This window comes from Salvelinus sp. IW2-2015, linkage group LG35 (genome assembly GCF_002910315.2).
Source record: "Salvelinus sp. IW2-2015 linkage group LG35, ASM291031v2, whole genome shotgun sequence".
Lineage (NCBI taxonomy): Eukaryota > Metazoa > Chordata > Actinopteri > Salmoniformes > Salmonidae > Salvelinus > Salvelinus sp. IW2-2015.
Window position 1 is genome coordinate 4938633 of NC_036874.1, and position 23826 is coordinate 4962458.

Consider the following 23826-nt stretch of genomic DNA (forward strand, 5'->3'; position numbering starts at 1 on the left):
TTTTTTGCTATTAAAATAACATCAAATTGATCAGAAATACAGTGTAGACATTGTTAATGATGTAAATGACTATTGTAGCTGGAAACGGCTGATTTTTAATGGAATATCTACATAGGCGTACAGATTCCCATTATCAGCAACCATCATTAATGTATTCCAATGGCACGTTGTGTTGGCTAATCCATTTTTATAATTTTAAAAGGCTAATTGATCATTAGAAAATCCTTTTGCAATTTTGTTACCACAGCTGAAAACTGTTGTCCTGATTAAAGAAGCAATAAAACTGGCCTTATTTCGAATAGTTGAGTATCTGGAGCATCAGCATTTGTGGGTTTGATTACAGGCTCAAAATGGCAGGAAACAAAGAACTTTCTTCTGAAAGGCCCCGGTGCACAACTGAGCAAGAGGACAAGTACCTTAGAGTGTCTAGTTTGAGAAACAGACGCCTCACAAGTCCTCAACTGGCAGCTTCATTAAATAGTACCCACAAAACACCAGTCTTAATGTCAACAGTGACGAGGCGACTCCGGGATGGTGGCCTTCTAGGGAGAGTTGCAAAGAAAAAGCCATATCTCAGACTGGCCAATAAAGATAAAATATTAAGATGGGCAAAAGAACACAGACACTGGACAGAGGAACTCTGCCTAGAAGGCCAGCATCCCGGAGTTGCCTCTTCACTGTTGATGTTGAAACTGGTGTTTTGCGGGTACTATTTAATGAAGCTGCCAGTTGAGGAGTTGTGAGGCATGAGTTTCTCAATCTAGACACTCTAATGTACTGTCCTCTTGCTCAGTTGTGCACCGGGGCCTCCCACTCTTTCTATTCTGGTTAGAGCCAGTTTGCGTTGTTCTGTGAAGGGAGTAGTACACAGCATTGTACGAGATCTTCAGTTTCTTGGCAATTTCTCGCATGGAATAGCCTTCCTTTCTCAGAACAAGAATAGACCCACGAGTTTCAGAAGAAAGTTGTTTGTTTCTGGCCATTTTGAGCCTGTAATTGAACCCACAAATGCTGATGCTCCAGATACTCAACTASTCTAAAGAAGGCCAGTTTTATTGCTTCTTTAATCACCACAACAGTTTTCAGCTGTGCTAACATAATTGCAAAAGGATTTTCTAATGATCAATTAGCCTTTTAAAATGATAAACTTGGATTAGCTAACACAATGTGCCATTGGAACACAGGAGTGATGGTTGCTGATAATGGGCCTCTGTACGCCTATGTAGATATTCCATAAAAAATCATCAGTTTCCAGCTATAATAGTCATTTACAACATTAACAATGTCTACACTGTATTTCTGATAAAATGTATGTTATTTTAATGGGCCCAAAAATTATTTTCTTTCAAAAACAATTAAATTTCTACGTGACCCCAAACCTTTGAACGGTAGTGTAAGTATTTTACACATTATATAATGGCAGACTGACCATCTTAATCTGTCCGTTATATAACAGCAGCACACTCTTGATTATTGTTGCATAGTTCCAATGAAGACATGAGTGAGTCATATGCTAATTATGTGTCCACGCATTCACAACATTCACACAGCACTGAAGGGCCCTTTAAATGGCTCCTCGGAAATGACTGAAGTTAAGATGCCAGCATGAGAATTCCTCAATTGTGAAACATACTGTAATCGATTGAAAGGGTCTTACTGAATGAAAGGAACATGACGGAATGTCCTTTGTGTGTTCTGTCCATGTACTCTGGTAAAAATAGTAAGCATTTGGATAATTTCTATCAATGAAGGCATCAGGGTTGACTGTATTAACACAGCTCAGAGCGTACAGTTAGTGTTGCATCATAGATACTGTCAAAATATTGGGAATGTGTGGACTGAGATCTTTCTTGACCATCCGTCCGTCTGTCCCCTCAGGCGTCCAGCATAGAGAACAAGCAGGACTGGATCAAACACATCCGGGAGGTGATCCAGGAGCGTACCATCCACCTGAGAGGAGCCCTGAAGGAGCCTATTCACATCCCCAAGGCCACCACAGTCAAACACAAGGGCAGAAGGTACAGCGCTCCACCTTGTATCAACCTCAGCACTTCTCACAGCCTTTCTTACGGACCATACAAGACCGACTGCATTGGACATTGGTTTTATACATTACAGTTATTGCTCTGTCAATTCCGCAGCACAACCTAACATTAAAGTGCCCCAACAGTATATGATTGTGAGAGCTGCCCCGCCCTGTCTTGATTGACGTCTTCTTCCTCTGTAGTCATGGAGAGGACCTTGACAGCCAGGGTGATGCCAGCAGTCAGCCAGACACCATCTCTATCGCCTCCCGTACCTCTCAGAACACACTGGACAGCGACAAGGTGAGTCATCATATGCTGCYCATTGCCTTCCTACAGCTACGCCATTCAAATACGACACGTTGCCAACTCCGGAGTCTTCACTTCAGTCTTCTGTCTGATGTAAGACAATGGTCTGCTTCTACAATCCCTGCAGTTTAGGGCTCTGTTGTGGAACAGCGGAGGTCTTCACAGTATCATTTGACACGTTAGACTCTAGAGACGTCTTTTCAACAGCATTTCAAACTGTAGCCTCTAAATCCTGTAATTTTTTAGGAGAGACTGCAACCAGACAAGTCAATTAGAATTTAATATTTCAAAGCATCATTTTAATTTGGACTGGCTTCCTGTGAACCTGTTGACTGATAAGGGACTGTCTGAAAACCAAACTTTCGTTAGACTTTTCCTTTCCATCTCAGAGATGAACATGAGAAACATGGCTCTTCTTCAGGAAGGAACAGTGTGATTTTATCAGGCAATAACAGCACAGAAGGATACCACTCCTACTCACAGTCAGAGCTATATTCTCTCACACAAACACTCTGCCTCTTTAGGGACCATGTTTCCCTGCCAAAGCTGGACTTGCAGTTATTCTGCTCTATGTAGCTATGCTCCTAAATCAAGGAATTAGGTTCAAATTGACTTAGCCACAGTGGGTTCAGTCCCAAATGCTACCCTATTCCCTTTATAGGGAACTACTGGACAAAAATAATGCACAGCTAAATGAATATGGTGACATTTGGAAGACATGCGTAGTATGTCCCTTTCTGTATGTGTCCTTCCTGACACAGTGTAGCTCTGGTTCTGTCAGGGTACAGAAAACAACACAGAGAGGGTCAGTCAAGGTCACGGAGAGGTGAGGTGAGGAGGGKGATTCCATGTGTCTTCTCATGTACACTAATGGGCCGTGGTTAATTTAATGCAGGGAACAATCACTCACAGTCAACTCTCTCTTTCTCGCTCTCTTTTTTTACTTTCTCTCCCTCTCTTTCTCTGCCTCTCTCTCTGTCTTTCTTTCTCTCGCTCTCTMRCTCTTRGCCTGGTGTTGTGAGATCTGTGAGAGGCAATGACAGAGCGGAGTTGTGTGTCGGCGACGCGTCAACGAGTGTGTCAGCCTCCCACTAGCTGTACCACTCTCTGTGTCAGTGTCATATCTCCAGCCTCTCCTTGGAGAAGGCACAGCTGGTACAGTAGACAAGGAAGGGAGTGCTTTGGCTCTGGTATATAGTACCTAGATACCATCGTAGGGCCATTGGGCGGAGGGATATGAGAGTAGGTGGGTCTGCGTGTTACCTCAGGTCAGTGTGGTTCAGTGTTAAATTAACCTTGTGTCACGTCAAAGGATTAGATTCAGCATCAGGAGCATCATAGAATGAAGGAGAAGAGGACAGAGGACAGAATCATGGAGAACAATAAAAACTCAGGTCCGGTGGCTCAGCTTTTGAACTCGCTGGCTTTGCCTCACTACCAATGGGTATGTATGGATCTCTAGCAGTTACTAACTAGCCATGTCGGTTGGATGTTGGTTGGAGTCTGTAATTGGTTTGATTTGATAGTCATTTGAAGAATGTGTTGTCAGTGTGGAACTGCCGAGGTCGATCGTCATTCTCCTGATTTCCCTGTTTGAAACATCCCTGTCGTGCCCATCATCGTCAATATATATTTTAATGGCATATATGGCAGTTTAATGGACATGTTTTTCCCCTGTATCTACTGCTTTAGAATGCCAGAGCGTTTCTTGAGTCATGTTGAGGCATCTGAATGTGAGTCTAGTGACTCACCAGAACGACATGTTTTCAGTACAACCCAGTACAGTTGAGCTACAGTAGCTACAGTATGTGGTTGGTTTGGAGCCTGCACTGTGCTGAGCCTGTCTCTTATACACATCTAGATGTGTATAAGAGACAGGTGCTGAGCGACTGCTCTAATGGCCATCAGAATAAGCTCTTACTCTAGCCTTGTGACTGAGACTGGMTCTGGGGAAACYGAATGACTGACAAGTGGRAAATCAGCAYTTCTCAGGGGMACTTGGGGACCTSCAAACCCATATAAGAACTCAGTTGTTGACATGCTAATAATAYACTRGRTATTGCTGATTAGTACATCCTYAGAATCTCACKATTTAATGACATGTAGTTATATTTCACACCCTCATTATGATACTGCTCCTAAACATCAATACATTCAGGCTGTTTCTTCATAACCTCAAACTATTCCTTTATGTCATGTAATGTTTATAGTAAATCTGACATACTCTCTCTCCCTCGCTCCCTCTCTCTCTCCCTCTCATCCCTCCCTCTCCCTCTCCATCCCTCCCTCTCTCTCACCCTCCATCCCTCCCTCTCTCGCTCCCTCTCCATCCCTCCCTCTCTCTCTCCCTCTCCATCCCTCCCTCTCTTCAGCTCTCTGGTGGCTGTGAGCTGACCGTGGTCATCCATGACTTTGTGGCTAGTAATGGCAGCAGCTCTGAGCTGACTGTACGGAGGGGTCAGACGGTAGAGGTGCTGGAGAGGCTCCATGACAAGCCAGACTGGTGCCTGGTGAGGACCACGGACCGCTCCCCTGCCCAGGAGGGCATAGTACCCTGTGCCATGCTCTGCATCGCTCACTCACGCTCCAGTATGGAGATGGAAGGACTKTTCAACCACCACCACAAAGGTAGGCCTGGATGTTGGGACTGAGAAGGCTGGAACACACACAGACACAGATACACAGACACACTGTCAGCCTTGCTGTTGTGAGGCACCTGGAATGCAGTAGAGGAAAAGATGACATGCACACATCATATGGATCATATGGAGATCAAATGATATGTTCAGCAAAAGTAAAAAAGAATGTCTGAGGCCTCCCGGATGGCACAGTGCTCTAAGGCACTGCATCGCAGCGCTAGCTGTGCCACCAGAGATGCTGGGTTCAAGCCCAGGCTCTGCCGCAGCCGGCCGCGACCAGGAGGCTCATGGGGCGGCGCACAACAGCGTCGTCCGGTTTAGGGAGGGTTTGGCCGGCAGGGATATCCTTGTCTCATCGCGCACTAGTGACTCCTGTGGCGGGCCGGGTGCAGTGCACGCTGACCAGGTCGCTAGGTGTACGGTGTTTCCTCCGACACATTGGTGCGGCTGGCTTCCGGGTTGGATGTGCGTTGTGTCAAGAAGCAGTGCGGRTTAGTTGGGTTGTGTTTCGGAGGACCATGCGACCTTCGCCTRTCCCGAGTCCATACGGGAGTTGCAGTGATGAGACAAGACAGAAACTACTACCAATTGAATACCACAAAATTGGGGAGAAAAAGGGGGTAAAAAAAAGAAAAAAAAGAATGTCTGGCGTCAATCTACCGTTAAGGTCTGGAAAACACACATATACACACACATATACATACACACACACACACACAGGCACCGTCTGCACCTTGGTCCCAAGGGGTTTCTAGTGGGCGAGTGTGTACTTGCAACCAGTGAAGGATTCCAGGTGCTCCCTGGTTTACAGTCTGTAGAGAGTTGTTGATGACTCACATGCTGCTGTGGAAAACATATTGATTACCATCTACATTATTCTGTGGGAATTCATATAGACATGACTAACTCTGGGAATTCATACATGCATACATGGCCTGTCTCTCATGGTTCATATTCGTCAGGCATCAAACGGAAGAAAACTGACTGAAACAGGTAGAGACTACCTGAACTTGTCCAATAAAAAACACATGCATTTTGTTCATTTTTTTCATTTCTGTTACAAAACGTTTTGCTACCGTGTGGTTTTTCTTTCTTCAAAGGAGAAGTAGTTTTTGAGCTCCATGACCTGACCCCATTCCAGACCCCAGGGGATAAGATCAAAGAAACCTGGGTGGCACTTGGAGCTTCTGTTCTGTCTTGACTGAGTCACTCAGTAAAGCTTTGTTCCTGTCAGACGGCCCGCCCTCCTTCTGTCCTGTCTGTAATAAGATAGAGGTGATGTTTGTGTACTGTATACTGGTGGTTTTCATGGTGCGGCACAAGGCTACCTGGGGTGGCAGGTAGCCTAGTGGTTAGAGTGTTGGGCCTGTAACTAAAAGGTTGCTGGATCGAATCTCCTCGCTGAGAAAGTCAAAATCTGTCGTTCTGCGCCTGAACAAGGCAGTTAACCCACTGTTCTCTGGTAGGCCGTCATTATAAATAAGAATTTCTTCTTAACTGACTTGCCTAGTTAAATGTTAAAAATCCATGCCGATAGGTTTCCTAAACATTAGGCTCTTCATCATTTTATAGGGGAGTGGGGAATCCTGTATTTATATTGGCTTAAACCAGGTAGTGTTTGATGCATGTTACACACTTGGATGGTTATCTCTAACTAATAACAAACTTAAGGATTTCCCATCCAGTTCTTTACTATTCTGCTACCTTCAAGTTTCATGTGTGCTTTTTCCCCATGTTTTTCCTGAGCGCCTTTCGGAGAATCAGAACTTCTTAGATGGTCCGTTCTTATACCCACGCAGTGCCACAGTTTTTCTATGCCCTGTAGTGGCCAGTGATTTGTTATGCAGACTGATAAAACTACAAACTGCTAAAGACTCCCCTCAGCAGGGTTCCTTTAGAACTAGGAGGATGAACCTGTCCTTGGTGCTCCCCTTGTCTTTGTGGTGCTTTGTCCTTGAAGCAGAGCATGTAGGCCTAGGCCTTTTTCTCAGGGCAGTGGACGGGTTAGGGGTTTGGGTGAAGATCTGGGAACTCTCCTCTTCCTACTCCTGACTGGTGCTGTCACCCAGATGCATGGCTGGGCCGGAATGAGTGCAGGCTGTGAGCAGGAGGTTTGCCCTCATTCGTTGTTTTTCCTCATTGCATTCCCCATCCCTTGGACTTAGAACAAAGCCCTTGCTGGCTGGTTGCCTGTGGTGAATTAGTAGCTGTCGTAGCTTGTGTAAACCCCACAAGTTCTCAGAAAATGCTGTTGATGTGACTCCTGTGATGTTTTTGCAATTAAGTTTGTAAACTGAATTAGACAAAGCTACTGCTTTTTGGCTATTTTTGTATTTTCCAACTATAGGACCATGGACTAGGACATGGTTCCCCAACTGGTGGCCTGCGGGTGGTTTTATTTGGTCCCCCAAATGTATATATGTACATACATGTATATATGTATATATTTATTTTTTTGTTGAATTTTCATTGTTGGACATAAAAGACTGTAAAAACACCAGAAAATCAGCTCCAAGTGATTGACATTTTGGAAACATGTTCCCAAGTATTCCCACGCATAATAGAGAGACTTTGGTGATCGTATACAAATAATTATAATTCATAATAATTGATTGGATTTATATAGCACTTTTATACCACCTGAGGTACTCAAAGCGCTTTACATAGTAGGGGGGAAATCACCTCATCCACCATCAATGTGTAGCACCCTCCTCAGTGATGCAAGCTATCAATCAGGTGGAGAGGTGAGGAGTGATATATGCCAATTAGGAATGGGGGGGGGGGGGATTAGGTGGTCATGATGGAATGTGGCCAGTTTGGGAATTTAGCCATGAAACCGGGGTGAAGATGGTCAGCACACCCTTTTTAACATCCCATCTGAAAGACGGCACCCTACGCAGGACAAATGTAATCAAGGTTTGAAATTATGTTTCATATTTTTGTCAAATATTTGATCTGTTTAGGTTTCTTGCGGGCAGTTTGCATTCTAAATATATATTTTTTTATTATGTTCCGGCCCCAGACCATCCGCCCAAGAAAAAAATGGCACTCGGCTGAATGTAGTTGAGGATCCCTGGACTAGGAAATGCCACTATGACTATCCCCAGCTAGATCAGTGTGGACCGAAGTGTACAGTAGGGGGACTAGGGACCATCAATACGTTTAGCGTATTTCTAAAATGTGCTAAAGAGACAATAGCAACATCTCCCTTCAGTTGCTGATTCAGCTTAAAACGGTTACCTTCTCAAAGGTACCAGGGAGGCCTTAGCTTTTTTGGTGTGGTGCACGTGTGTGTGGGTGTGTGTTCCACGTGTGTGCGTTGTGCACGTTGCACACGTGTGTTTTGGTTCTTACAGGAAACAGGCTCTGTGGTTAGTGCCCAGAGATCCTGATGAGAAAACATACAGTTGAACAGGGAGAGCTTTGTGTGAGCTGCCTGTTTTACTCCTCCAGCCCTGAATGCACTGCAGGGTAGATTGAGATCTGACTGTACAAATGTGTGAGAGGCACCTTAGCAGCTACAATCAGTCACACTGCTGAAAGTTCTCTTTGTGCATTGTTTTTGTCAGCAATAAAACTAATGTAAGTGTATTGAGCTTKGCTTAAATAAGGACATTGCAACTGTGCTGAAAAGTAAAGCTGCTACTAAAGATGCTACATTTCTACAGTACATAATGCTTGTGGAAGCTGAGCCCATGCTGTTTGAGGCCTGGAGCTTCTACTAGGGGTTTTACGGTAAAGTGTGCCATCTGATTCTAAATGTTCCTTTGGGACAGAGGAGGCTTGCCCTCATAGCACAACAGCCCACTCTCTGGGAGAGTAGAGAAGAGAGAGCAGATCCAATCCCACAAACACAGCAGTCTGATCTCATCTGAGCTAGAGGATACAGCTGCTTCCTATAGCTTTTTCTTAAACTACATGATTCTTTATCTGTTTTATATAATTATTTTGAGGAATTGGATTTTAAACGGTGTGAGAACTTGAATAGTACCAGGGCAGGTTGCCATGGCAAATGGAATACGGTCTATTTTTGCTGTTAGTCCTCTGTACCATATGAGTTCTCAAGCGGGACCCTCGGAAAACTGCAAATTCTGGCTGCTGGATTTGGGTACGTAACGATACTGTATAGGACCTATATAGAACCCGTCCTTTAAGTGTTCCAGTCCATTAACGGTGTAGAACAGGCTCCAACTTTGTTATGGACTGTTATTGTTGTGATCATTGGTATAATCAAGTAATACATTTAATTATTGTTTACATTATTTTGCAGCATACCTTTTTTCACAGCCTACTGTAGAGCACATATCAATAATAACGTCTGTATTGTATGTGAGAGCCTGGGGGATAAGTACAGTAGGCTATTATATTGATTGAATGGGTGTTATGTCGTGGATTATATGGGTGCATAAAAATGATTGAAATACCGTATTAAAGCTGGCACGCTTTGGACTAGATTAAGAGCTTCTGAGTCACATGTGGGACAGACACAGACAACCAGACAGACAGAGAAACAGACCGGCAGGAAGGCATGCAGGCTGGCTGGCTGACTGATTGACTGACTGATCAGCCATGTTACTACCTGTTGACGGAGCGAACAGTCTATAAAGCTGTAGTAACTGTGTTTGTTCCTGGRGCATCCCGCCCACCCCAGTGCTGTCCAAACCCTATCCTCCTCCTCACCCATTCACCAGGATCAAATAGTTAGCCAGCTTACTTTCCTGAATCATCTTTAAAACTCCATAGTTCGTATAGCTCATAGAGAAAGATTGACTTGAAATTGAAATGGTATGAATAACTTGACATGATCAATAACCCATAGCTTTCAGATCAACAGTTACATTTGAATGTGTATTCATGTTAGCCGGCTGATTGATCCTTGCTTTGTGATGATCCACCCCTCTGGTGATATTCTTGTTATTGTAGACATGAGGAGAATAGACAGACACACACAGTATCACCCACTGCATATCACAGTCCATCACACAGCTGGCTTGGCCTGTGTGCCCTCCTGTCCTATGTCCGATGAGCCTTGGTAGGTTTCCCAGGAGGTGGGCCAGACATCTTAATCCATTTGTGACAGAGGACAGTGAGCCACCACTCTCTGATTGGCTTGGACTGTGCCACACGTCTCCTCACTAGGGCTGGCACAATTATCGTATAACCATTTAATCAACGGTTATGGATGAAGACCGTTGTGAGAATAAAATATTGGTCTTAACTGTTTTTAAAAAATCTGTTTTTTGGTTTTGTGGAACGAACACAGGAGAGAGATGGGACTGCCAGGCATTCTTGTGGTTGAGTCCGTTTCCGCGATAACATGGACAATTAACAATTAACATGATGAAACTTTGCTGCTTCTTGCAGTAAATGTAGAAATAGCTAACGTAGAAATAGATTGAATAAAACGTGCTTGGAACCGCTAACCCTGGCAAACTCATGGGTACACTCGCAATGGCTGCCTGGTATTGTGGTTAYGGCTGTTATGGTGACCATATTACCGCCACACCGACGGTCACGAATCATGAAGGCAGTCAAATTCCACGTACCTTTTTATTCACAGTAAATAGACTTCTCCAAGCTCTAATCACTCTGAACTCAATGCAAATMTTATCAAAAATCTAATCAAACACTTAATGAAAGCCCATGAGCTCATGTTGCGCAACATTTCTATAGGCTATGTAATTGCCTGAGAAAACAGACTGATGGGCTCTATTAAAAAGAGGAGGATCCCATCAGCATTCTATAGGCTAGGCCTAGTATATATTTACTTCTCAACTTTCCTAATATTAAGCACAATGCTTCTCTTAACAACAGGAACCARGGGAAAAAAGTCCTCCATTTGCTATTTAAGTGCATAGATGACATGTATTTTTTTCCTGACCCCGTTTCGAGACAGGTGCATGATAATGGTGCATTCTAAATCAAAACAAATTTCACACATATTATTTAGTCTTGTAAAGACAAGACTAAATCAAGAACAGCCTGATGGGTGACAATATGAGCCTATCACTTGTGAATTAAATATTATCACTTGTGAATGATGCACAGCAACAATGCATACCTTTTTTTTGCGACTTTTTCAAATCATAGTCCCACACCTTATGTGGCCTATCCCATAGCCTATCCAGCAACCTTTRGGGTACTTGCCCAACGCTCTAACCACTAGGCTACCTGCCGCCCCAAAAATAGAATAGGTCAACTTTTGTACTATGGGGGATAGTAGATTGACATAGGCCAGTGCTTTTTCTGTCTGTTAGGCCTAATCATCTTGTTGGCTGACAAAGTAAATGTGGACAGTTCTTCCAATATCTTCAATATGCGCCTCGGAATTGGATAAGGATGCGCGCAGTTGTGTAAAAGACCCGATAAGGTGAAGGAGAGCAATGTGAGTGAGAGGTGCTTCAGAGCACGCAGCACGCAGGGAGAAGGGAATCACAATTATTATATTCGGCCCAATGGCACAATGGCCACTGGCCACAAAAGGCATGTATTTTCTTAGGGGGCATTACGGCCACACAAAGGGGATGCTGCCGGGAAATMTGAGTCATTATCAAGTGCTTCTCCATTTGTGAAGGAGAGACTGATGAAGTGTGTACAGCCTGCACAAAAAACAAAGCAGAGCTCATGCTTTTTAATGCAACTTTTTTCAAATCATCATTAGATTAGCGTTATATAGCCTAAGAATGTATTAAAAATCAAATATCACAACTAAAGTTACGTAATAAACTCTAAATTAAACATATAGGAGTACCTGTTTCTTTGTTAATCGCTCAACACTGAATAGCCACATATGCACACTCCCTCAAATAGTTTGGAGAAAATATCCTTTCTATTTTATTCAGCTTTGTTCAATTGTATTCTTCATACTATAAAATACTGCCACGGAAATCTAAGCAAATCTTGTCTGCTAAATAAACTAATGTAGCCCACAACCATATGGCATAGCCAGATCAGGACCTAACATAAGGACAACTCAGAGTATGCTATTCTGTTCCTCTGAAATGTACTTTTCTTCACATCATGTTTCTTTAGACCTGTCTAAAATAAATAATTGTTTTATTGTGATGGTGTAAGCTGTATTACATGGATTTATTAAATGTAGATGTTCCAAAAGTCTGCATCAGTGGCTTGTAAGCTATGTGTGGAAGCCAGGAAATGCTAAATGTGTTTAGGTTAATTAACGGTCAATTACCGTGGGACCAGCAGTTATTTGCTTGACAATCAGCGGCTGACGGAATTTCGTGACCGCCACAGTCCTAATTGTGATGCAATAATTTCCATGGTAATGTAGAATATTCATTCATGATGTGGCTCATGCAATGGAATGTATTTTTTGTAATGTCAGTTGAGTTGAATCAACAAATCACAGTACATATTAATGGGACACTTCCTGCTTTTACTTCCTGTACATTTGCAATGGCTGCCAGTCCAGCCATTATGCCATCATTGACTTGATTGGGGACGCCTGTTCTATTTATACGGCAGCACATGCAGCCAGGAGCGGGGGAGAGGATAATATTTTAGTTGTTAAAAAATAAKTAATAATATATATTATTATTTATTTTTTGCTATTGGAACGGTTATTATGGTGACCGCGGGCATTTGTCTGGCCAATAACCATCATCCAAAATGACATGACAGCCCTACTCCTCACCACCATTCTGTCTCATACTCTACTGCTGATTGTGACCTGAAATGTACTAGGCAGACAGGGATACCATATTTACATGTGTTTGAACGTACTGTATGTGTCATGCCAGAACCTATTGTGTCTCCTAATCCCTAGGCTTTAMCTCAGCGGGCTCACATAGTCACAGCAGACCCGGGTTTGGGACAGATGGCAGTAGTGAGCGCAGTGACTGAGGTGACTGATGAAAYACCCCCTGGCGGGAGAACAGAGGTCACCGCAGTYCTTATTTTCCTACCCACTACCCAGAGACGGAATGCATCCCAAATGGCACTCTATCCCCTATATAGTGCACTACCTGGTCAAAAGAAGTTCACTAAATAGGGAAAAAGGTGCCATTTAGGACACGGAGACAGTGTCCCACAGGGGGCATGTCTGTGATGTCTGGGGTTATTTTACAGCCTGCTGAATAAACAATGGACAAGAATGTGTCAAGGCTGGTGACCCTCCTTCTGTTAAATCACTGTCTATGTCTACGAGGACACGCAAACCTCTCAAACCAATATGATATCAAACCAATATGATATCTCTCCCCAGGAGACACTTCAAAGTTAGCTAGTGATGCTGCTTTGTAGCTGTGACAGGACTGTAAGATCAGATAATCATTATTGTCCCTGAGGGGAAATTGGTCTCGGACAACTTTGTCTCAACCACACAAAAATACATGAGTACAAATACAATATTAAAAGAGAAGTTATGTTGTGTTCACTGAAAATACTTTTGGTGTCACAGTTTTTCTCCTTCATACAGTATATGATACCCCGTAGCCCACTTTCTGAGGTGATTGATGGGCTGCCCGCAGCCTGTGAGAGCTCTTCAGACCTACTCTCAAATAGCGCTGTTACACCAGGGGTCAGGCCCCTTGCATGTCTCTGTCCTGTTTGCTCAATATGTGGAGTGGATACACACTCATGTGTAGAACTGTGCACCAGACTGAGTTTGCCCCCCTGCCACTAACCCACTGGCTGACAGGGCTTTTTAATGGAAGAGTTCAAAAGCAGTTGATGGAAATGTGAGAGATATACTATAACTGTACCCTTTTAGCCAGCTAGACGWGACAATATGTACACCGAGTAAGTTGTTTGTGTGTCTCCTTCAATGTAATCACACTGATACACTGTGCGACAGCTCTGTACAGTATTAGAGGGAGGGAAAGTTTTACTGGGCACTGTGGCATGAGTGTACTTCCCTCAGGTAAGTAAAGGGAAGGTGGGCCTGTGGGGAGGGACACACTGAGCCCTGTCTCTGTGGTGTACTAGAAGGCTAGGTTTGTTCAGGTGGAGATCTGATGCCTGTTTCCTTCCTCCTCTCAGAATGGAGGATGGGGCTGGGTACGGCTGGGCTGGCCTGGAGGTGTCTGCCTAGTGGGTCTGGCATAGTCTGCTGTACACATCCAGTGTTACTGTAACACATGGTCCTGCTGGCCTTCTACTGCTCCACTTGGTCGATAGGACCCTGAAGCATGACTGAAACAGCCCGTAATGGCACCTTCCTTTGTGTCAGTAATATTGTGACACATTTGATAAATGGAGTCAGGTGTTCATGGTATGCTGCTATGAGTTATTTACAAGTCTCTTGAAAGCCCTCGGTTCTCCKCTGCAGACACAGAACACAATTTTAGAAAAGTACAGGGCTGTGTGAACACCTCATCTTCTCAGGCTCTCTCGCGCGGACTCCCACAGCTGGGTTAGACCCAGAGTAGAGTGAACACATGCTTTATATCAGCAGGATATTACACTACAATATATAGGTCTCCTGAAGCCATTTTAACTAAGGACTGTGATCCCCCTCAACCCCCCCATCCGCCCCACTCTGTGACACACATGTTCACTGTCATGAAAGACCCACATGTGAAGTGTCTGTCAGAATATACTGTAACTACATACAATGCTATTCCCCACAGAGTGAAAAGAGGAGAGGAAGTRTTTTTTCAATTTCACATCTTTTATTTTCAAATCAGTTGAATGTATTTTTAAAGAAATGCACAGTGTCCATAAACAGGTCTTGATGTATTGAGACATTAGTTGGAGTTGTCAGAGCAGTCAGAGAAGCGCAGGGCATCCCTTTTGCTCTTGTCACCAGCAGCCTCCTGCTTGCCGTACATTGTCTTCTCCATGGTCCTCTTCTTCCCCATGCAGCTAAGGAAGGCACAAGACGAAACGTACCAATCAGTGTGGTCTATTAATACATGTTGCTATGAGATTAATATTTTAACCTTCAATTTCATCTTATATGGCAGTGAGTTCTGGCCCTGATCTATAGTTGACATTATCTATTTTTTGTTCCAAACACCCTATCATTTAGTTACGCATGAGGCTAAGAGTTGAGACTGACCTGATMAAGTCCTCCATGGCGTCGAGGCGCTGCTCCATGCCCTCCATCCTCAGCAGAACCTTCTCCTGAAGCTCCATCATCAGCAAAGCCTTGTTGCTGTCCCCTTTAGCCTGGCACTGGAGCAGACCTCCTTTCCCTTGGCCTTGCCTTGTCCACTTCCTCCTGCTGAGCCACAGGCGAACCAAGCAGATGACCAGAAAGGCCCCCCCGAGGACCAGCATGGTGCAGTCCACGTCAGGCATGGTTATGGAGTCCAGGATGGATGTGTTGTACTCCTCCTTTCTCTCCACCACATGTCTCAACTCGTCTGGTGTAATATCCATGCCAACTCTGGACCAGGTTGGGAGTTTGCAGTGCTGCACGCCAATGTCAATGCACACCATCTTGAGAAGAAGTAAGGCTGAACGCGAGGATGAAGTAGCCCCAAAAGGCTCCTGGGCTCTTTGTAGGTTTAGAGATGTGTCAGTCTGATCCAACCGTGTCTGAGGAACAAATGAAGGCCTGGGAAAGTGTCAGCCTCAGATCACCCTCAGCAGTCCCATTGTGACATCATTTGAGTGCCATTTGACATCATTAGACTGTCATGATGTCACAATCCAATTCTGTCTGAGTATCAGAGCCTGAGCCAAMMAAATGCAGCCCCAGACCATCTCAGCAGACCTATTGTGACATCATAAGGCAGTCAAATGACACCTTGAATCATTTTGTGAAAATGGCACTCTTGCATGCACATCAAAACGATTGTAGCAAACATAGTGCCATCTGGAATGATGAATTAAAACTGTCTATTCAAACACGTCTTAAAACAACATAGTCCAACATAGTATCAAATACATCTGGAACTGAAGGGAAGATTATTAACTCTATTCATACACTGTCTCTCATCTGGCGCACCATTCAGKCTGACTTGTTTGCGCAACATTTTGAAACAGTATGGAAGTCATTTACTGTGCTGTAGCTTTAGGAAAACAGCTGTAGAAACTTCATGAAATCATCCATGGCCTGGCTTGAGAACATCTCCTGAGATTGCTCTTGGCTGCTAAGAGAACCCCTTTCGACATGGCCATGGGTGAATCCTCCTTTTGGCCTGAGTCTCACTGTACAAATGAAAAAGAAAAGTCACACACTCCTCTCTCCTTGCTGAGACTCACTCTACCATATACGATGCACTAGTGCAGCAGCACCCTGTTCAGTCTTTGTATCAGCAAGATAATGCGTGAGTGATCAGTCAATGCCAAAGGCCCGATCAGTACATGATAATCATGGGGTCAATTCAGAGCCATCACCTTCTATCCCACTCAGATTTGTATAGGATTGATATAGATTTCTCAGCTCATATGTCGTTGTTTTGAATTGATTCGTTTCTCAGTGTTAGAAGTTCTAAGATTCTTTAAAAGGCCTGTCATCTTTTCTCATGGCAGCAGACTGTAGGTACATGTTATTTTTACTGAGCGAGTGGTGCACTGTTGGGGAACCCCTGACCCTGCCGTGTCAGAAGCTGCTGTTGTGGTTAGATCAGATCAGTAGGAGGATCTGGTCACACAGAGTTCAGTTCACTGAGATACAGAGCCAACCGCTGAGAACACAGAMGTCACCTCACTGGACATTTTACTCTACTGCTGAACCCGGCCACACCGAGACAAAAGAAACACATGGGAGAATGCACTACGTATCRGTCTATTCATCAGAAGTTCAGTTCGGTCATCTCCGTCAACATATGAGGCGAGCCCCTATAGACAAACCTTTGGCTCAACCTGTTTTTGAAGGATACAACATTTCTGTGAAGCCGGGACCTGGGCAATCTATCCACCCTGAGTAGCATCCCTCAGTTTACATCAGCAGAAGCACCCCACACTGCACCACATTTAAACCCACAGCCTCAGCCAAGTCCTCTCCCACACCTCTCAGGGGAGATAGAACCACAGAAGAGGGAGGTGGCATAAAGTAGATACACACACACACACACACAGAGAATAGCTTATGCAACTTTTATATAATGTTGTGTATATCACGGTTTTTAAAATGAGGATCATCCAGTTCACTTTCATAGGAGGAACATCTATCGATAGATGCTTCAATGCAGAGGGTGGACACGCAATGTTAGGATGCGATGCTCCARTCTAACCAWCATGTACTAAAATGGAATGTCTGAGTATAGATACATWAAMAATTATGCCTCCTAGGTAATGAAGTACCTTGCAAAAGTGCATCTAATCTCATTGGTACCCTCATAGCTGAATTCAGACCCATTCCCAAGATACTGTGCACCTGTGACTGACCTCTTTCTCTCTCTCTCTCTCTCCTCTCTCTCTCTCTCTCTCTCTTCTCTCTCTCTCTCTCTCTTTCTCTCTCCTTCTCTCTCTCTCTCTTCTCTCTCTCTCTCTCTCTCTCTCTCTCTCTCCTCTCTCTTCCTTCTCTCTCTCTCTCTTTCTCTCTCTCTCCATGTCTCTCCCCCTGCAGACACCTGTCTGTGTCCAGTAACGATGCATCCAGCCTGGCGCCAGCCACACCTGGGCTTCCACAGCTCCCCGGGGCCCAAGCGACCGGGCAACACGCTGAGAGAGTGAGTCTGACCAGCCCAGTGAGGCGCCTGAGCAGCGGCAAGGCCGACGGCACGTCAAGAAGCTGCCCACAAGCACAAGAAGAACCGCGACGGACGGAGCAAGAACGCAGACTCCGCGGCTCCAGAAAGACTCGGACGACAACGCCGCCACGCCACAGGACGAGACCATCGAGGAGGTCCGTTCGATTGGTCACCCCTATCACTCATATATCACTTCTTTCTTTCTCTTTTACATGATCTGTTCAACATTAAATATATCTCCTATTTCCTTCTCTCCTTTATTTTGAGCCAATTGTGTTCTATTAGTTGTAACTCTGTTGTCGTTGTCCCTCTACAGAGGATGAGGAACGAGGGGCTGAGCAGTGGGACTCTGTCCAAGTCCTCCTCCTCTGGGATGCAGAGCTGTGGGGAGGAGGAGGAGAGGAGGGGGCTGATGCTGTGCCCCTGCCTCCCCAATGGCCATCCAACAACACAGCCTGCTGCAGGCTGACTCTCAGGACGACAAGGTGAGCACACATACACTCACACACACTTAACAGGCCTCCATGAGGTTTAGTTGCAGAATATCAAAGCGGGGACAATCATCTTTTCCTGTAAGATATTTTGGAAATAAAAAAGAGACATTGGTAAATCAATGAATGTATTTACTGTTAGACCAGGTTGTCTGAAAAGGTAGATATCTTATACCTATGCAGTTTAGCTTCATTCACTCATCATCACAGAACAGTTATTGTAACTAGAGCGATGGGTCGTTTTTTGACACTAATATCACTTGTTTTCTCTTCTTTCTTAACTTTGCTGTAACTTTACCAATAGCTTTTATGTTGATTTGTGTTCTGCCTCTGTTTTGTCTCAGTTCCGTACCTCTCCATGTAACTGCCTAGCTCTAGTCACACTCCCCACAACCAACCAACCAACCAGCCCTGACTTTATTTTACTTCCCAGCCATTCATCTCCAGTCATGCTATCTCCTCACCCTCGCTGCCCTATGTTTTTCAAGGACTAATGTTGCGGATGTGACGAATACTCCATTTGCTGTAGTTAGTGAAGTTTGACTAGAACTGACTGACTACCCTTTAAAAACCTGGCCTTGTTTAGCCTGTTGCTATTGTTTAGCCAGACTAGCTGTGCTTGTGACTGGCCTGTTGCCCGGGTTACCCTGTTGTAATGGAGTATTTAACAGCACATATACATTGTTCAGTCATGTGCTCCACTGTGGTGCCAGTGCTCAGAACCTTGCTCCAACAACCCCCAACCCCCGCCTCGTCCCCTGTATCCTCCATGCTAGCCTGCCCCACTAGGCCCTATTTGGCCCTGATTAGGGAGACCACACCCATTTCCTTTTGGGGACATTTGGAATGTCGGCGGTGTCAAAACACGTCAATGGTGAGCTTCTCTAAGAAATGAATGTATGATGCGGTGATGTCATCATGTGCTGTAATATGTAGAAACATCTTTAATACAGTGACAAATACTTTCCAGAAAATATTAATCAAATGTAGTGTAAGCATATATATTTTTTATATACAGTTGAAGTTTACATACACTTAGGTTGGGTCATTAAAACTTGTTTTTCAACACATCCACAAATTTCTTGTTAACAAACTAGTTTTGGAAAGTCGGTTAGGACATCTACTTTGTGCATGACACAAGTAATTTTTCCAACAATTGTTTACAGACAGATTATTTCACTTATAATTCACTGTATCACAAATTCCAGTGGGTCAGAAGTTTACATACACTAAGTTGACTGTGCCTTTAAACAGCTTGGAAATTCCAGAAAATTATGCACATGGCTTTAGAAGCTTCTGATAGGCTAATTGACATAATTTGAGTCAATTGGAGGTGTACCTGTGGTTGTATTTCAAGGCCTACCTTCAAACTCAGTGCCTCTTTGCTTGACAATCATGGGAAATCAAAAGAAATCAGCCAAGATTTTTTGTAGACCTCCACAAGTCAGGTTCATCCTTGGGAGCAATTTCCAAATGCCTGAAGGTACCATGTTCATCTGTACAACAATAGTACGCAAGTATAAACCATGGGACCACGCAGCTGTCATACCGCTCAGGAAGGAGATGCGTTCTGTCTCCTAGGGATGAACGTACTTTGGTGCGAAAGTGCAAATCAATCCCAGAACAACAGCAAATGACCTTGTTTAGATTCTGGAGGAAACAGGAACAAAAGTATCTATATCACAGTAAAAACGAGTCCTATATCGACATAACCTGAAAGGCCGCTCAGCAAGGAAGAACCGCTGCTCCAAAACCGCCAAAAAAAGCCAGACTACGTTTTGCAACTGCACATGGGGACAAAGATCATACTTTTTGGAGAAATGTCCTCTGGTCTAATGAACAACAAAAATATAATTGTTTGGCCATAATGACCATCGTTATGTTTGGAGGAAAAGGGGGAGGCTTGCAAGCCGAAGAACACCATCCAACCGTGAGGCACTGGGGTGGCAGCATCATGTTGTAGGGGTGCTTTGCTGCAGGAGGGACTGGTGCACTTCACAAAATAGAATGGCATCATGAGGCAGGAAAATTATGTGGATAAATTGAAGCACATCTCAAGACATCAGTCAGGAAGTTAAAGCTTGGTCGCAAATGGGTCTTCCAAATGGACAATGACCCAAGCATGCTTCCAAATTTGTGGCAAAATGGCTTAAGGACAACAAAGTCAAGGTATTGGTGGCCATCACAAAGCCTGACCTCAATTCTATAGAAAATGTGTGAGCAGAACTGAAAAAGCATGTGCGAGCAATGAGAATACAAACCTGACTCAGTTACACCAGCTCTGTCAGGAGGAATGGGCCAAAATCCACCCAACTTATTGTGGGAAGCTTGTGGAAGGCTACCCAAAATGTTTGACCCAAGTTAAACAATTAAGGCAATGCTACCAAATACTAATTGAGTGTATGTAAACTTCTGACCCACTGGGAATGTGATGAAAGAAATAAAAGCTGAAATAAATCATTCTCTCTACTATTATTCTGACATTTCACATTCTTACAATTAAGTGGTGATCCTAACTGACCTAAGACAGGGAATTTTTACTCTGATTAAATGTCAGGAATTGTGAAAAACTGAGTTTAAATGTATTTGGCTAAGGTGTATGCAAACTTCCGACTTCAACTGTATATATATATATAATTTTTTAACTTATCCATTTTTTACTTAACACTTATTTTTCTTACAACTGTATTGTTGGTTAAGGGCTTGTAAGTAAGCATTTCACTGTAAGGTCTACACCTGTTGTATTTGGCGCATGTGACAAATAACATTTGATTTGATTTGAACATTAAACCACACACCTTCCTTTCTCGCTCTCACGCTCTCTCTACTTTATCGCTCTTTCTCTCACACTCCTCTCTCTCGCGGTCTCTAATTTCTCTCTCGCTCTCAACGCTCTCTCCTTTCTCTGTCTCTCTCTGTCTGTCTCTCTCTCTGTCTCTGTCTGACTCTGTCTCTCCTCCCTCCCTTCCAGGCGGCCTCTCGTCTTTCGGGCCGACCCAGTAGTTCAGAGACACCCAGTTGCGGCTGAGCTGGTCAGTGCCATCGAGGAGCTGGTCAAGAGTAAGATGGTAAGACCCAGCCATCCATCAGTCTACCACACTGCTGTCAGTTACGCACACTCACACACACACACACACACTGCCAGCTCAGCTCAGGCCAGTCTGGTGCCAGGGTGGATGTGAACGTTGTGACGGTGCCATGGCCCACCAGTCATCTGTGAACCATTTGAGTCACCACACCAACTGACTGCTTCTAGACACAAGACCTGGCACAGCACGTTAATGCTGCTATACTTTGTCACACCCTCATAGCAACAACACCACTGCTCTCTCTGCTAGCACAGTGATTGTATGGAGAAGCTCAGCTTACTCACTGCATGTGCACAATGAATATACAGTAAGTGCTCTCTCTCTCTCTCTCTCTCTCTCTCTCTCTCTCTCTCTCTCTCAGTCCCTGGAGGACCGTCCCAGCTCTCTCTCTGTGGAACATGGGGACAGCAGCAGCCCCTCCCTCAACCCCTCCGACAACTCCCTCCTGTCCTCCTCCTCCCCCATCGATGAGATGGACGAACGCAAGTCGGGTTTCCTCAAGAGACGCCAGTGAGTTCAGTTTCACTCCGCAACGTCTCATACGTAGAAATAGAATGACTAGAAGGGTCCCCKTCATTCAAGCCAATGAGGCCGTAATGGGTGGACCGGTGAAGGGCCCTTTCTAGTCATTCTYTTTCTATGGTCTCACAGCCTACAATATGCCCTGAGCCATCAGATAAAACTGTCCTGTGGTGGTCTAGCTAAACAATCCTCTCATTGTTTACTTCACCTCTCTCCCCTACAGCTATGTGTTACTGGAGCTGGTGGAGACAGAGAGGGACTATGTGAGAGACCTGGGTTCAGTGGTGGAGGTGAGAACACATTCTTTCTTACTTTACTGTAGGCCCATAATCAATGACTCACTCCTCTCCATCACACTCTGTTCACGTTCTAGACTTGGTCAAAGTGCTAGGTCCCGTCCACAAAACAATCCCCAATCCTTACGACCCCTAGGCTCTCCATATGAATCTAAATGAGCTGAAGAGGTAAAAGCAATATGGTAACAGCTCCACCTTGCCCTCTAAACAGTGCATATACCTATCAGATCAGATAGGACTTACAGCCCCCACAAGTGCCCTAAGGGGCAGAGGTTGTTTGTGGARAGGGCATTGGAATAGTATTGGCTGAATTTGGCGCTGTGTATAGTCCTGTGGTCACCTGAATGTCTTATCTCCCCTTCAGGGCTACATCAGCAAAATGAAGGAGGACGGCGTYCCAGACGACATGAGGGGAAAAGACAAGATAGTGTTTGGGAATATCCACCAGATKTACGACTGGCATAGAGAGTAAGACGAGAATAGTACCTACCTACAGTAGTAGCGTTATTATTAGATTGACTTTTATATTAGTATATTTCTCACAATACTATTCTCTGATTGGCCACAGCTTCTTCCTGGGAGAGCTAGAGAAGTGCCTGGAGGACCCTGATAGGCTGGCTGCCCTGTTCGTCAAACAAGTAAGAGAGATTTGATGATTTTCATTGGCCAAAATATACCATGAGTAGTGGATGTCACTGTGCTGTGCATCATAACAAGGTTAGTGCTAAACCATAACCTTAATCCCTAACCTTAACCATAACACCTAATTTAAATTTCAAATGAAATGGGGTAGGGACATCCCAAGGATTCCAGATAGCAAGGACCATAATACCACTTCCTCACCATTTAACTTGTTTTGTTTCCTTGTTTTCCTGCTAGGAGCGACGGTTACACATGTACATCGTGTACTGTCAGAACAAGCCCAAATCAGAGCACATCGTGTCTGAGTACATAGACACTTACTTTGAGGTAAGAATACACACACTCCCTCCACCCCACAAGTGGGTTTATTCCAGTCTCTCGAACGGAGCACATATTTCATCATAAGAGCCTCATTGTTTCCTGTTCTCATACCTTGTGTTATATTTTTARGCAGTCCTTTGTTTTTACTGTGTGCAAATAAATCTAATGGCTCCCTGTYTATTTTAGGAGCTCAAGCAGCGTCTGGGCCACAGACTCCAGATCACTGATCTTCTCATTAAGCCTGTGCAGCGCATCATGAAGTACCAGCTCCTYCTGAAGGATTTACTTAAGTTCTCCAAAAAGGCTGCAGTAGATACTACGGAGCTGGAGGTAAGAACTACAATCTGGGTTTGATTTGATGGCCTTCCARCCCTAATAACATGGACAAGCATTAATATTGCTATGATTTWGTTTTTARCTYAAAGTTATACWTGTTATAAAGCTGTGATTATGTTTTCTTTCCCTCTAAAATGGTGTTTTCTATCTTCTCTGTTTCTCCCAGAAAGCGGTGGAGGTCATGTGTGTTGTGCCCAAAAGATGCAACGACATGATGAACGTTGGGCGTCTCCAAGGCTTCGACGTAAGACTCACAGGCTCTGTCTTCTTCAGGGAATAGAGAATGCAGTCTTTCAGTTCTATCTGGCTCAGTTTAGTAGGTCACAAATTCTCCAAAATAGCTTACTTGAATTTGATTTCAACCGTTAAGTCACATGGATCATATGATGAATGGGAGAAGGGCTTGGGTTTGCTCTCTCTCTCTCTGTTTTCACTCATTGTATTATATGATAATAGCATGCATATAATATGCATATTTCACCTGAGTGGCTAAGAATGAGTCTGAGGCTGTCCTCTGTCCTCTCTCCTTTTATTTGTATGTATTTTATTTAA

General features: G+C 44.2%; 1 protein-coding gene across 1 annotated transcript in view; it reads left to right on the top strand.

The window, feature by feature from the left end:
* Positions 1-23826, top strand: part of LOC111958640 (triple functional domain protein-like) — a 72533-nt gene that overhangs the window by 37338 nt on the left and 11369 nt on the right. Inside the window, 21 exon segments of the mRNA XM_070437322.1 lie at positions 1879-2018; positions 2228-2327; positions 4706-4961; positions 13480-13499; positions 17472-17502; positions 17505-17557; positions 17560-17609; positions 17611-17676; positions 17678-17732; positions 17894-17969; positions 17972-18004; positions 18007-18062; positions 21040-21087; positions 21089-21136; positions 21519-21667; positions 21903-21969; positions 22340-22443; positions 22544-22613; positions 22855-22944; positions 23125-23268; positions 23441-23518. Coding sequence (XP_070293423.1) covers positions 1879-2018; positions 2228-2327; positions 4706-4961; positions 13480-13499; positions 17472-17502; positions 17505-17557; positions 17560-17609; positions 17611-17676; positions 17678-17732; positions 17894-17969; positions 17972-18004; positions 18007-18062; positions 21040-21087; positions 21089-21136; positions 21519-21667; positions 21903-21969; positions 22340-22443; positions 22544-22613; positions 22855-22944; positions 23125-23268; positions 23441-23518 — 1734 coding nt within the window.